This window comes from Terrapene carolina, unplaced genomic scaffold (assembly GCF_002925995.2).
Source record: "Terrapene carolina triunguis isolate 2854851 unplaced genomic scaffold, T_m_triunguis-2.0 Scaffold85, whole genome shotgun sequence".
Classification (NCBI taxonomy): Eukaryota; Metazoa; Chordata; order Testudines; family Emydidae; genus Terrapene; species Terrapene triunguis.
In genome coordinates, this window is record NW_020664436.1 from 62,145,459 (window position 1) to 62,157,985 (window position 12,527).

Genomic DNA, 12,527 nt, shown 5'->3' on the forward strand with positions numbered 1-12,527 from the left:
TGCCAGCAATGCCCCTCTGCTATGTACATTGGCCAAACTGGACAGTCACTACGCAAGAGGATAAATGGACACAAGTCAGATATCAGGAATGGCAATATACAAAAACCTGTAGGAGAACACTTCAACCTCCCTGGCCACACAATAGCAGATGTAAAGGTAGCCATCTTACAGCAAAAAAACTTCAGGACCAGACTCCAAAGAGAAACTGCTGAGCTCCAGTTCATTTGCAAATTTGACACCATCAGATCAGGATTAAACAAAGACTGTGAATGGCTATCCAACTACAGAAGCAGTTTCTCCTCCCTTGGTGTTCACACCTCAACTGCTAGCAGAGCACCTCACCCTCCCTGATTGAACTAACCTCGTTATCTCCACACTGATTTATACCTGCCTCTAGAGATTTCCATTACTTGCATCTGAAGAAGTGAGGTTCTTACCCACGAAAGCTTATGCTCCCAATACTTCTGTTAGTCTTAAAGGTGCCACAGGACCCTCTGTTGCTTTTTACAGATTCAGACTAACACGGCTACCCCTCTGATACTTGTCTTATTTCAGTTCATATTGATTTAATGTTTCAAGGATATCTTTGCAATGAAAATGGAAACTTTTTTTTTTAATTAAAGTTGAGATTCACATGTATTCCCAAATCAGAGGGCCCATTGTCACAGGCTTTGTGAGGTTGAAACACTAGTGCTCTACAGAAAATCAGAAATATCTTGCATCTATCAGTTAGATAATTTGTTAAAATAGGAGAGAAATAAAAGAAGAAATGTACTTGGTTTTTGGATGTTTTCAGAAATTGCTTGCTGTTTTCTAACATGATCTTTGCCATTTTTAGCAGCTAGTCACAACTGATCCTCTTTGTATCTTTTATTTCATAATGTTTATAAAGAGACCAAGTTATTGACAATTAAAAATAAGCTACGGTGTATAAAAAGTAATATATGTTAGAAAAGGAGAGAGAGAATGCGAGAAGAGAAACAGCTCTTTTGGTTTTGCCTCTTGCATAATAAAGTATATGTGCATTTTTGTTTTAATGTTTTATTTCTTTAGCTTCAGCTCCATCAGTATTAACTGAAGAGATTTCTCCATTGCTTCTGACTGACAGGTAGCTTTACCAATGAAAATAAGGCCTTCTGATACCTCCTGTTTCTGCTCTTTACTCATCTCAGCACTTGTCTTTCTCTTTCCGCTTTTTTTTTTTTGGACTGCCTCAAATAGAGTAGCACTTAAGTTCTTTAATTTTTTATTCATCTTCCTTGTTTCTCAATTTAATTTTCTTAGCTGCATCTCTAAGGGATGACTGAAATAAAGAAGATAATGGGCAAGAAAGCAGTTAAGCAGAAAAACCATAGCCTTATAGTTTGAGCTTATCCTTGGCCACCTTGGAAACACTTTTTACTTCCTGCCTCAAGGCCCTGTGTAGCCCTCAAGGATCTGGGCAGATAACCGATTCCTTACCCAGAATCTGAGGCAAAGTGAATTTTATGACAAGGAGGCCCCAGCGGAGAAGCCTGACGATATTTTTTTTTTAACCAATGGTCCAGGGCAGATAAGAGACTAATGCAGTTTTCCTGTTATATTAGGCTTTTAAAAGAAGTCCCGTCCCACCAAGAGGGATAACAGTTATAGTGTTCTTCAACTATAGATCTCAAAGTGTTGTACAAAGGTGAATATGTATTTTATATTTGGAGAAACTAAGGCACAGAGAGGTGAAGTTACTTGCTGTGTGACACTGAATAAGTCAGTGCACCTTTCTGTGCCTCAGTCTCTCCATCTGTAAACTAGGGGTAATGATACATCTGTGTAATTGGTTTACCAGCTTTGATAGTAGTGCTGCTCTAGACTCTCAGTCAGTGCCTGTAGAGTTGGTTCCAGAAGATACCTGTAGTTGGAAACATAAGGGACAGAAAGTAGTTTCTCATCAGCGACATCCTAATCAGGGATCCCTGAATGTTTGCTTTTTTCTAAAAGGGCTAAGAGATCATTTTCACAACTATAAATATTGACTGGACTCAAGAGCAAGAGCACTAAACTGTTTCCATAGTGCTAATATAGTTCCTGAGTTTGTGCTTTGTTACTTGAATTGCAACCAGAGGGCTGTGTTGAAACTACAGTAAGCAAAGTTTAATTATTCAGATTGAAATTTCTCTAGGATACCAAGGTTAATGCTGTGCCTCTTGCAAAAATTGCTTTGGGATTTTGTAAGGACAACTGATATTCAGGGCTTCAGTTTTACATTATTTTCAAAAGATGACAGGCACTTTCAGTAACATCTTTATCACCATGCTTGATCATTGGTTTGTTATTGCCTCAGAGGAAAAATCGCCTCAGAATGAATCAAAAGTGCCATCTCCTGTGACATCTAGGTTTCCTTGGAGATTTCTATCCAGTTGTGAATTAGACAAAACTCTGTTTAGCTAATACATCATCACTCATCATTCTGATTTTGATTAACACTTTTCCCCCAGCTAATTCAATAGTGTTTTTATTATTCCTGAGACAAGGTGGGTGAGGAAATATCTTTTACTGGACCAACTTCTGTTGGTGAGAGAGACAAGCTTTTGAGCCACACAGAGCACTTGTACAGGTATGAGAAAGAAACTTCCACCTTTCATTTTGCTTTGACACTGGGACAGATTGTTTAGCATAAGTAGTTAGTATGTGTTGTAATCAACCATTCAAGGTAGAGTGGCCTATTAACACCTTTGCAGTCATAGGACAAAAAGAGGGGGTTAATTGGTTATAGATTGTTGTAATAAGCCATAAATACAGTGTTTATGTTCAGTCCATGATTTTTAGTGTCTAGCAGAGTAATGAATATAAGCCCCCAGGCTCGTCTTTGGAAAGAGTTGTGCAGGATTCCTTTGAGGATGCGGACTGATAGGTCGCTTTGTGAAAAGTGTTCACCCATAGGTGAATAGGGTGTTTTTATCGTTTTCCTGTGTGAGTTCATTTGAGATCGTAGTGATTGTCTGGTTTCACTCACATAGTTGTTGGGGCATTTAGTGCACTGAATGAGGTATACCACAGGTTGTGATAGGCATATGTAGGATCTATGGATCTTGGAAGGTGTGTTTGGGGTGGGGGATTGTTGATTGACATGGCTGCAACTACACATCATTATTCCTGGCATTCTTGGACTTGGCTGGCTTTTAGTTTTTCCTCTGTTTCAATTTTTAATACATATTTAATAAAAATAACAACTAAGGAAACCAAGAGACAAAGAAGCAAAGAAAGACCCAGAACAGGAGGAACTGAGGTGCCTTCTTTTCATTGGTACTGCTGCCTGTGTATCAACATTTACGAGAAAAATCTAGATAGGATGGAGAGGGGTAACTAGTGGTGTTCCCCCAAGGGTCAATCCTCGGACCGATCCTATTCAACTTATTAATAAATGATCTGGAGAAAGGGGTAAACAGTGAGGTGGCAAAGTTTGCAGATGATACTAAACTGCTAAAGATAGTTAAGACCAAAGCAGACTGTGAAGAACTTCAAAAAGATCTCACAAAACTAAGTGATTGGGCAACAAAATGGCAAATGAAATTTAATGTGGATAAATGTAAAGTTGGAAAAAATAACCCCAACTATACATACAATATGATGGGGGCTAATTTAGCTACAACAAGTCAGGAAAAAGATCTTGGAGTCATCGTGGATAGTTCTCTGAAAATGTCCACGCAGTGTGCAGAGGCGGTCAAAAAAGCAAACAGGATGTTAGGAATCATTAAAAAGGGGATAGAGAATAAGACTGAGAATATATTATTGCCCTTATATAAATCGATGGTACGCCCTCATCTCGAATACTGCGTACAGATGTGGTCTCCTCATCTCAAAGATATACTGGCACTAGAAAAGGTTCAGAAAAGGGCAACTAAAATGATTAAGGGTTTGGAACGGGTCCCATATGAGGAGAGATTAAAGAGGCTAGGACTCTTCAGCTTGGAAAAGAGGAGTCTAAGAGGGGATATGATAGAGGTATATAAAATCATGAGTGATGTGGAGAAAGTGGATAAGGAAAAGTTATTTACTTATTCCCATAATACAAGAACTAGGGGTCATCAAATGAAATTAATAGGCAGCAGGTTTAAAACAAATAAAAGGAAGTTCTTCTTCATGCAGCGCACAGTCAACTTGTGAAACTCCTTACCTGAGGAGGTTGTGAAGGCTAGGACTATAACAGCATTTAAAAGAGAACTGGATAAATTCATGGTGGTTAAGTCCATTAATGGCTATTAGCCAGGACGGGTAAGGAATGGTGTCCCTAGCCTCTGTCTGTCAGAGGGGAGATGGATGGCAGGAGAGAGATCACTTGATCATTGCCTGTTAGGTTCACTCCCTCTGGGGCACCTGGCATTGGCCACTGTCGGTAGACAGGATACTGGGCTAGATGGACCTTTGGTCTGACCCGGTATGGCCTTTCTTATGTTCTTAGGATATGGAAGTCCAGAAAACAAATTACTAATAACTGATCATCTTTTCCTCTTTAATGTTGAGGAAAAATACCAACAACTGTTGGTAATATTAGTAATTGTAAATAACTATTAAAACATGTAAATATATATCTTAATTCTGTGCCCCAAATATTGAAACCAAGTTTACTCATATTTGTAAAATAAATATTTGCGGACTACTATGTCACATTGCTCAGGGTTAACGATTGCATACAGTAACTCCTCACTTAACGTTGTAGTTATGTTCCTGAAAAATGCTACTTTCAGCGAAACGATGTTAAGCGAATCCAATTTCCCCATTAGAATTAATGTAAATGAGGGGGTTAGGTTCCAGGGAATTTTTTTTCACCAGACAAAAGACAAAGAGAGAGAGACACACACACACACTCTAAGTTTTAAACAACCAATTTAATACTGGTACACAGTGATGATTATTGGGAAGCTTGGTTGAGGTGGAGGAATCAGAGGGCGGGATATTTCCCTTACTGCTAAATGATGAACTAGCAATTGGCTGAGCCCTCAAGGGTTAACTCTCTCACTCTGCAAGGCAGCAGGAATGGAGGGAGATATGCACATTTCCCTTAAGTACACTGCCTTGTTAATTAGATCAGCTTGCTGAGACCACAGCTGCTGCAAGCTCCCTCGGTCCTGAGCCCTGCTCTATGGAAGATGGGGTAAGCGGGGTGCAGGAGCAGGGTGGAGGGGGACACCCTGACAGCCCCCCTCTTCCTTCCCTCCCCCCGGCACAGCAAGCAGGAGTCTTGGGGAGCAGCTCCAAGGCAGAGGGCAGGAGCAGCACTTGGCAGTGGGGGGAGGGACACAGCTGAACTGCAGGCAGCTGCTGCACAGGGAACTTAGGGGAGCAGGGAGCTGATAGGGGGTACTGATAGGGGGCTGCCGGACCACCCTGGTTCAAAGCCCCCACCAGCTAGCTGCAAGGGGCTGCTCTTCCTGCAAGCAGTAGACAAAGCAGGCGGCTGCCAAACGACGTTAGAAGGGAGCATTACACAACTTTAAACGAGCATGTTCCCTAACTGATCAGCAACATAACAACGAAACAATATTAACCAGGATGACTTTTGTCAAGGTTCCTTCCCCACTCTGAACTCTAGGGTACAGATGTGGCGGACCTGCAGGAGAACCTCTAAACTGAATTACCAGCTTAGATCTGGTTTTGCTGCCACCACTCCCAAGTGCTAACTCCCTTCCCTGGGTAGCCTTGAGAGACTTCTTCACCCACTAATTCCTGGTGAGTCCAGATCCAATCCCCTTGGAAAAGGAAAAATCAATCAGGTTCTTAAAAAGAAGGCTTTTAATTAAAGAAAGAAAGGTAAAAATCATCTCTGTAAAATCAAGATGGAAAATAACTTTACAGGGTAATCAGATTCAAAGAGCCCAGAGGAACCCCCTATAGCCTTAGGTTCAAAGTTACAGCAAACAGAGGTAAACCCTCTAGCAAAAGGTACATTTACAAGTTGAGAAAACAAAGATAAACCTAACACACCTTGCCTGGCTGTTACTTACAGGTCTGAAATATGAGAGACTTGTTCAGAAGATTTGGAGAGCATGGATTGATGTCTGGTCCCTCTTAGTCCCAAGAGCGAACAACCCCCAAAACAAAGAGCACAAACAAAAGCCTTCCCCACACCAAGATTTGAACGTATCTTGTTCCCTTATTGGTCCTTTGGGTCAGGTGTCAGCCAGGTTACCTGAGCTTCTTAACCCTTTACAGGTAAAAGGATTTTTGAGTCTCTGGCCAGGAGGGATTTTTATAGTATTGTACACAGGAGGGCTGTTACCCTTCCCTTTATAGTTATGACAACTTTAAGTGAGGAGTTACTGTACTTTGTACTGTATACTTGAAATGGAGGAATTCTTAAGGTCACCATTAGATCCTTTTCTCTTTAATTTTCTTGACTTCTAACAATTTGAATTTTATTCAAATAAAGAATTTAATGTAACATTCTTGTAGTGTGTTAGAGGTTTTTTTGTATTAAAATGTGTCCTACTTAATGGTTAAAATACATCAAGTAAGGGGGTGGAATTCCCTGTGTCTGTTGCGTGGTCAGGGGCTTTTCTGAGCGGTTCACTTAGTCTTCCATCACTTTTATTCCTTTGGCTGCTCTTTTCGCTGTAGCGTAAGTTCCTCTTGGTGATTCTCCTGTTTCCCAACCTTCCACTCAGCTTCTGCTCAGACCCTGGGGCCAGAATCAAGTTTCACCCTTTCCCTCTGTCTTTGCTAGCCTTTTGACAGGGGATGAAAGTCCCATTGGCATTTCACCTGTTCCCTGCTGCGCCCGCTCATGATTGTTGCTGCTTCTGTGGGGGCTCTCCTAAGTACTTCACCTGCTAATCCTTTCCTCCCGCCCTCCTTGTTGCACCTACCACTGGGGCCAACATGTCCCGTGCTGTTCTCTCACTCTGCTGTCTAAAGCTGCCAGGTCCCAGGGATCCCCTTGGTGTCATGTTTTTAATTCAGTCTTTTTTGCCTTAACTTCCTTAATACAACAGCATTGAACTATGACACTGTGCTAACAAAAAGTGAGACCAGGCTCAAGAGGAGTAGAACAACACCTGCTATTCTTTCATAGTGAGGAGGACTGGGAGTCTAGCAACAGTGAAATGGGGGAGAAGAGGGAAGGAATGAGCTAGCACCCAGAGAACAAGACCATATTTGGTCAAAATGAGAGTTGGGGACAGGCAGAACCTGATTGCAGGTGCAAAGTGGCCCAGGCAATACCAATGCCCAACCCATTTTTCATGTGTTCTTACCTCAATTCTTTGCTACGTATCCCTAGTTCAGTCCCTAAATTCCACACCCCATTTCAGAGCACCGCTACTTCTTCCACTCTTACTGCTTGTTTGGGTGCCACCTTAGCAGTCTGCCCCCCAAAACACTCTAACATGAGCCCCTCCTATTTATATTCTGTAAAATTCCTCACAAAATGTTTCAAAGTGTAGGTTTGGATACCTTTTCCTTTAAAGGTGTTCAGTTAATCATACAAATATTGTAAATTTAAATACGTAGGAGGAATTCTGCCTGTCAGTACATGAAAATAGTCATATTAAAGAGAAAATAGGTTGCACACAAAAAAATCTGATTTACAAGGAAGAGAATAGTATTCACTAAAGTAAAACCCTTAGGCTATGTATACATAGGGATCAAAAACCCATGGCTGGCGCTGGCTTGTGGGGCTCTAACTCCAGGGTTGAAAAATCGCTGTGTAGATGCTCAGGCCCACTCTGAAGCCTGAGCTCCGAGACCCTGCAAGGGAGGAGGATCCCGGATCCTGATCTCCAGCCTGAACCCAGATGTCTGCACAGTGATTTTTTTTTTTAGCCCCACAGCCTGAGCCCTGCCAGCCTGAGTCAGCTGACCTGGGCCAGCTTTTGCCATGCAGTGGGTCTTTTATCCTTGTGTAGACGTATCCTTAGAGTGAAAGATATGAGGCTGATTTTGTTTGGTTGCCATTAGTAATAATTATGAAAATATTGTATTTCTTTATATTGTAGGTGTGTCGTTTACAAGACCTAGTAAGAAAAAGTGAACAGGGCCTTGGTACTGCAGAAGGACACATCTCCAATCTTCAGGAAACCCAGGAAATACTCCAAAAAGAACTAGAGTTAACCAGAGCAAGGCTGAGAGAGACCACGGATTCATTGTATAATGTTGAGGTAACCACATGATGGGGAAAGCAAATGATTTAAAACACAATTAGTGTTTTCTGACTGTTTTTTAAATGTCAAGACCTGGTTTAATGGATATATTAAACAAGTGGCTTCATATAGCCCTATTTAAAAAAAAGTTGATTTCCCTTTTTTTTTTCATTTCAAGTCTTAGGACATAAAAATTAGATATGAATATTTTAAAAGGTCATTTCTGTTATTAACTGAGTGTTGCTACAAATACATCTTTCTCTAGCTAATTGAAATTGTACTGTAAACAACTCTGAGTAGCTTTATTAGAGCTAGAATTTTGTGTTTAACTCTTGTTGGTTTTCACTTCATGTGGCTCAAACCATGAAATAATGAACATCTAATTGACATGTCCTTTTTAAAAGTTTTCTTTTTAAAAGTGGAAGATATCCGTAAAAGACTGAGTAAGAAAGTTTCAGAAAGCAAATGTGCAAAGGTTCACAATTATTGTAGAGTGAATCAAGGTGTTAAGAATATTCTTCTCTTGAAACTAAATTCAACAAAAAACAGTTATAATGTTTGGTGAACCTCTGACTTAGTCTGCAATATAAACATATAATTTGTTTTTGTTGTTTTGTGAACTAAATTTGCTGTAGGATTTGCATCTTAAATTATGTGTGTGCGTATGTACGTGAAAAGACTCCTTGCTCCCTCAGTTAATTTCCTTATAAAAACCTACTGAGGCGTCACAGAAATGTAGGCTATTTAGAGACCAATTTGCTTATTGTGTACTGTCATATTTTCTTTCCACTAATTTTTATTGAAAAGGAAAACAGCATTTTCAGCTTTTATTTGGTTTTGTTATTTATTCCCTACCTAAAATCATAATTCCCTATTTGTGATGTCATACGTGGTTGCTATGGAAAATATCCTTTACATAGAAAATCATTTAGGCAAATACTTAACTTTAAATGTGAATAATCCCATCCCCTATTCGGCAAAATGCTTGTCTTTGCCAGGGCCCAATGTAAAAGATTAAAAGATTCAATGTACAGGTTGCTAGTTTAGTAATAGCATCTTTTTTGTTCCAACTTGTAACTTTCAGATAACCACTGTGCATTCAGAAAGAATAAGCATCTGAAATTTAAATGTTCACATTTAAGAAATGGTTAGTACTAGCAATTGTCTCAGCACGTTTTAGAATGTATTGGTTAGAGAAGGGTGAATACTGCAAAAAATGTCCCACGAATATTCATGTAAAAAAAACAAAAACCCTCTGATACTCTCCACATGCTTTATGTGTTGGCTTTTCATAAATAAAGCAAATACTGCTGGCAGGAATGTTTATTGTAACTATGAAGTTTAAGCAAATATTTCAAAATGTTCATAAAAAATGAATTTTGAATTCCTGATTACAAGTGTCCACCACAAAAACTTGATTATTATAATTATGCCTTGCCAGGCAAGGAACAGAAAAACATACCATGTTAACATCGTATCTGATCAAAACAGCTCAAATTTTGAATTGCAAGTGCTGAATACTTGCAGCCAACCGCTCGCATATGATACACACAAACAAACATTACTTGCATAAATGATTCCTTGAAAAATTTCAAATATGTAATAAATTTTAAAAAATATTTTGTCAGAAATGTAATGACAGAAGCATAATTCAGATAGATCAAATATTTGTGGAACTGAAAATAACAATGAAAACCGTCTTCATTAGGAGTCAGATTTTTGAATTACTTTATTAATTATTTTATACTTTTAATCATGTTAAAATAAGGCACCTGTAAACAAGTGTTTAATGACCAAAAATGTCAATTCTAGTTGTATACACTGGCTGGAATTTTATTTTGATTCAGAGAAAGATTTCTGTTCAAAATATTTTTTTGCAGCTGCTGAGTCTCTTATAAAGTTTGTATTTTCAGGGGGAACTAGAACAAGAGAGACAGCAGCATGAAGCAAAGATTTCTGCCATGAGGGAAGATGAAAAGATGAAAGTTGACAGAATGGCTCGTGACCTAGAAATAAAATGGACAGAAAATCTTCGGCAAGTGTTTTTTCTTTGTTTTAAATAGGAAAGAAAAGCATGCATTAAATGCAACAAGTCATTATTAATGCAATATACAGCAAAGATTTTTGTAATTATATAAGCATTTCAAATTCACTTCTCAATAAATACTTCTTAATTTTTATGAAAGGCTAGATCATGTTTTAGTTATGTTACTTTTGCTTTCAGACAGGAATGTAGTAAACTTCGTGAAGAGTTGAGGCTTCAGCATGAAGAGGATAAAAAGGCAGCCATGACTCAGCTCTTGCAACTGAAAGAACGCGAAAAAAATGCTGCCAGGGATGGATGGCAAAAGAAGGTGGAAGATCTTTTAGACCAGGTAACTAGAATGGCTAGTTCAGTATCAGAGGAATGTTATAATTTGGATTTAGGCTGCTGATGGTTTATTACTGACTAATTGTATGAAAGCAGTATAAAACTTGTTTCTAGGTGTAATTTGGATGATGGTAACTCATTACAGGTTACTCAAAAATAACAATACTGATTAATGAGAAATTTTTTCTTACTCATTAAAATGATGAGAGAGAGTATATACTCTTGTGTTACTGAACATGAAGAAACTGTTTTCATTTCTTTGGAATTCTTATCCCCGCTCTGTGGATTTCTGCCTCTCTACCTATTAATGTTTCTTGTTGTAGGTATTTATGTATGTTATATTGCTTAGTTAGATTTGTAATTATTTGGAGGTATCATACATGTTTACATTGCTGGTACAGTAGAAACCATTAAAAAAGTCAAAATTTGCCAATTACTAGTATCACCACACATTTACTACAGCTATCTCCTGCCCTAAATATAGGGGGAAACTATAGTAATCTAGATACTACTGTGTGGTAATCTTTGTAAATGCTGCCTTTTTAATTGTAGCTACTGTGTGTATTCATGCTAATATTTACTATAATACAGTGCTTTCCCCCTTTTAATCATTCACACAAATTCTTTGTTTTATACTTTCTTGCAATGCGAGTAGTGAAGTAGCATTGATTTGATTGACTACTTGGATGAAAAATAAGGATAAGAGAAGGCCAAACATAATTTTAATGACAGAAAGGAATAGCTTTTTGGAAATGATTTAGTAAACACATGTTATTTTTGTGCCTGTATTGTGACTGCTTCAGCCATGGCTTCAAATTTGAGAGCTCAAAAACTTAAATGTGCAGCTTTGTGCTCACAATTAATTATGGGTGCGTATGTTAGTATTTCCCCATCTAATTACCTGATTTTATACACTGTAGGAAAGTTAAGTTTGTAAATGCTATCATTTGTGCCCATAAAGGTGGAGGCTTCTGAAAATCTTGACCTAAATTATTTTTTACAGCTTGAATGTAATCAAGGACTTTTGTTTCTCATTTTTGAGTTCATTCTCATTTTGAGTAGTATTATTTTCGAAGACTCATTTTATTCCCATTTTTTCAGCTTGTAAGTGGCATATTCTTAGTTACATTCCCAAAAGGAGCTCAATTTAAAAAGTGGTACATCAGCCAAAACATGCTAAACTTTGTGTGTTTTTTTTATTTGTGTTAAAAATACTTTAATTATGTTTGATACTTAACAAGATGTGTTGTATTTAGGGCTGTCAATTAAATCACAGTTAACTCATGCAATTATCTTAGAAAAATTTATCGCGATTAAAAAAATTAATCGTGATTAATCACAGTTTTAATCGCACTGTTAAACGATAGAATACCAATTGAAATTTATTACATATTTTTGGATGTTTTTCTACATTTTCAGATATATTGATTACAACACAGAATACAAAGTGTACAATGCTCAATTTATATTACTTTTGATTACAAATATTTGCACTGTAAAAATGACAAACAAAAGAAATAATATTTTTCAGTTCCCCTAAAACAGGTACTGTAGTGCGAACTCTTTATCATGAAAGTGCAACTTACAAATGTAGATTTTTTTTTTGTTACATAACTGCACTCCGTAACAAAGCAATGTAAAACTTCAGAGCCTACAAGTCCACTCAGTCCTACTTCTTGTTCAGCCAATCGCTAAAAGAAACAAAATTGTTTACATTTACAGGAGATCCTGCTGCCCGCTTCTTATTTACAATGTCACCTGAAAGTGAGAACAAACGTTCACATAGCACTTTTGTAGCCGGCATAGCATGGTATTTACGTGCCAGATACGCTAAACATTCATATGCCTCTTCATGCTTCGACCACCATTCCAGAGGACATGCTTCCATGCCGATAACACTTGTTTAAAAAAAAAAGTGTTAATTAAATTTGTGACTGAGCTCCTGGGAGGAGAATTGTATGTCTCCTGCTCCATGGTTTTACCCACATTCTGCCATATATTTTGTGTTATGGTAGTCTCGGATGATGACCCAGAACATGTTGTTT

At 38.2% G+C, this 12,527-nt stretch overlaps 1 protein-coding gene across 1 annotated transcript in view; it reads left to right on the top strand.

Annotated features, from left to right (window-relative positions):
* The window catches only part of FAM184A (family with sequence similarity 184 member A), a 168,337-nt gene that overhangs the window by 81,840 nt on the left and 73,970 nt on the right, over window positions 1–12,527 (top strand). Inside the window, exons 7-9 of the mRNA XM_024205389.2 lie at window positions 7,968–8,129; window positions 10,025–10,150; window positions 10,340–10,486. Of these exons, the coding sequence (XP_024061157.2) occupies window positions 7,968–8,129; window positions 10,025–10,150; window positions 10,340–10,486 (435 nt within the window). The remainder of the gene's footprint in view (window positions 1–7,967; window positions 8,130–10,024; window positions 10,151–10,339; window positions 10,487–12,527) is intronic.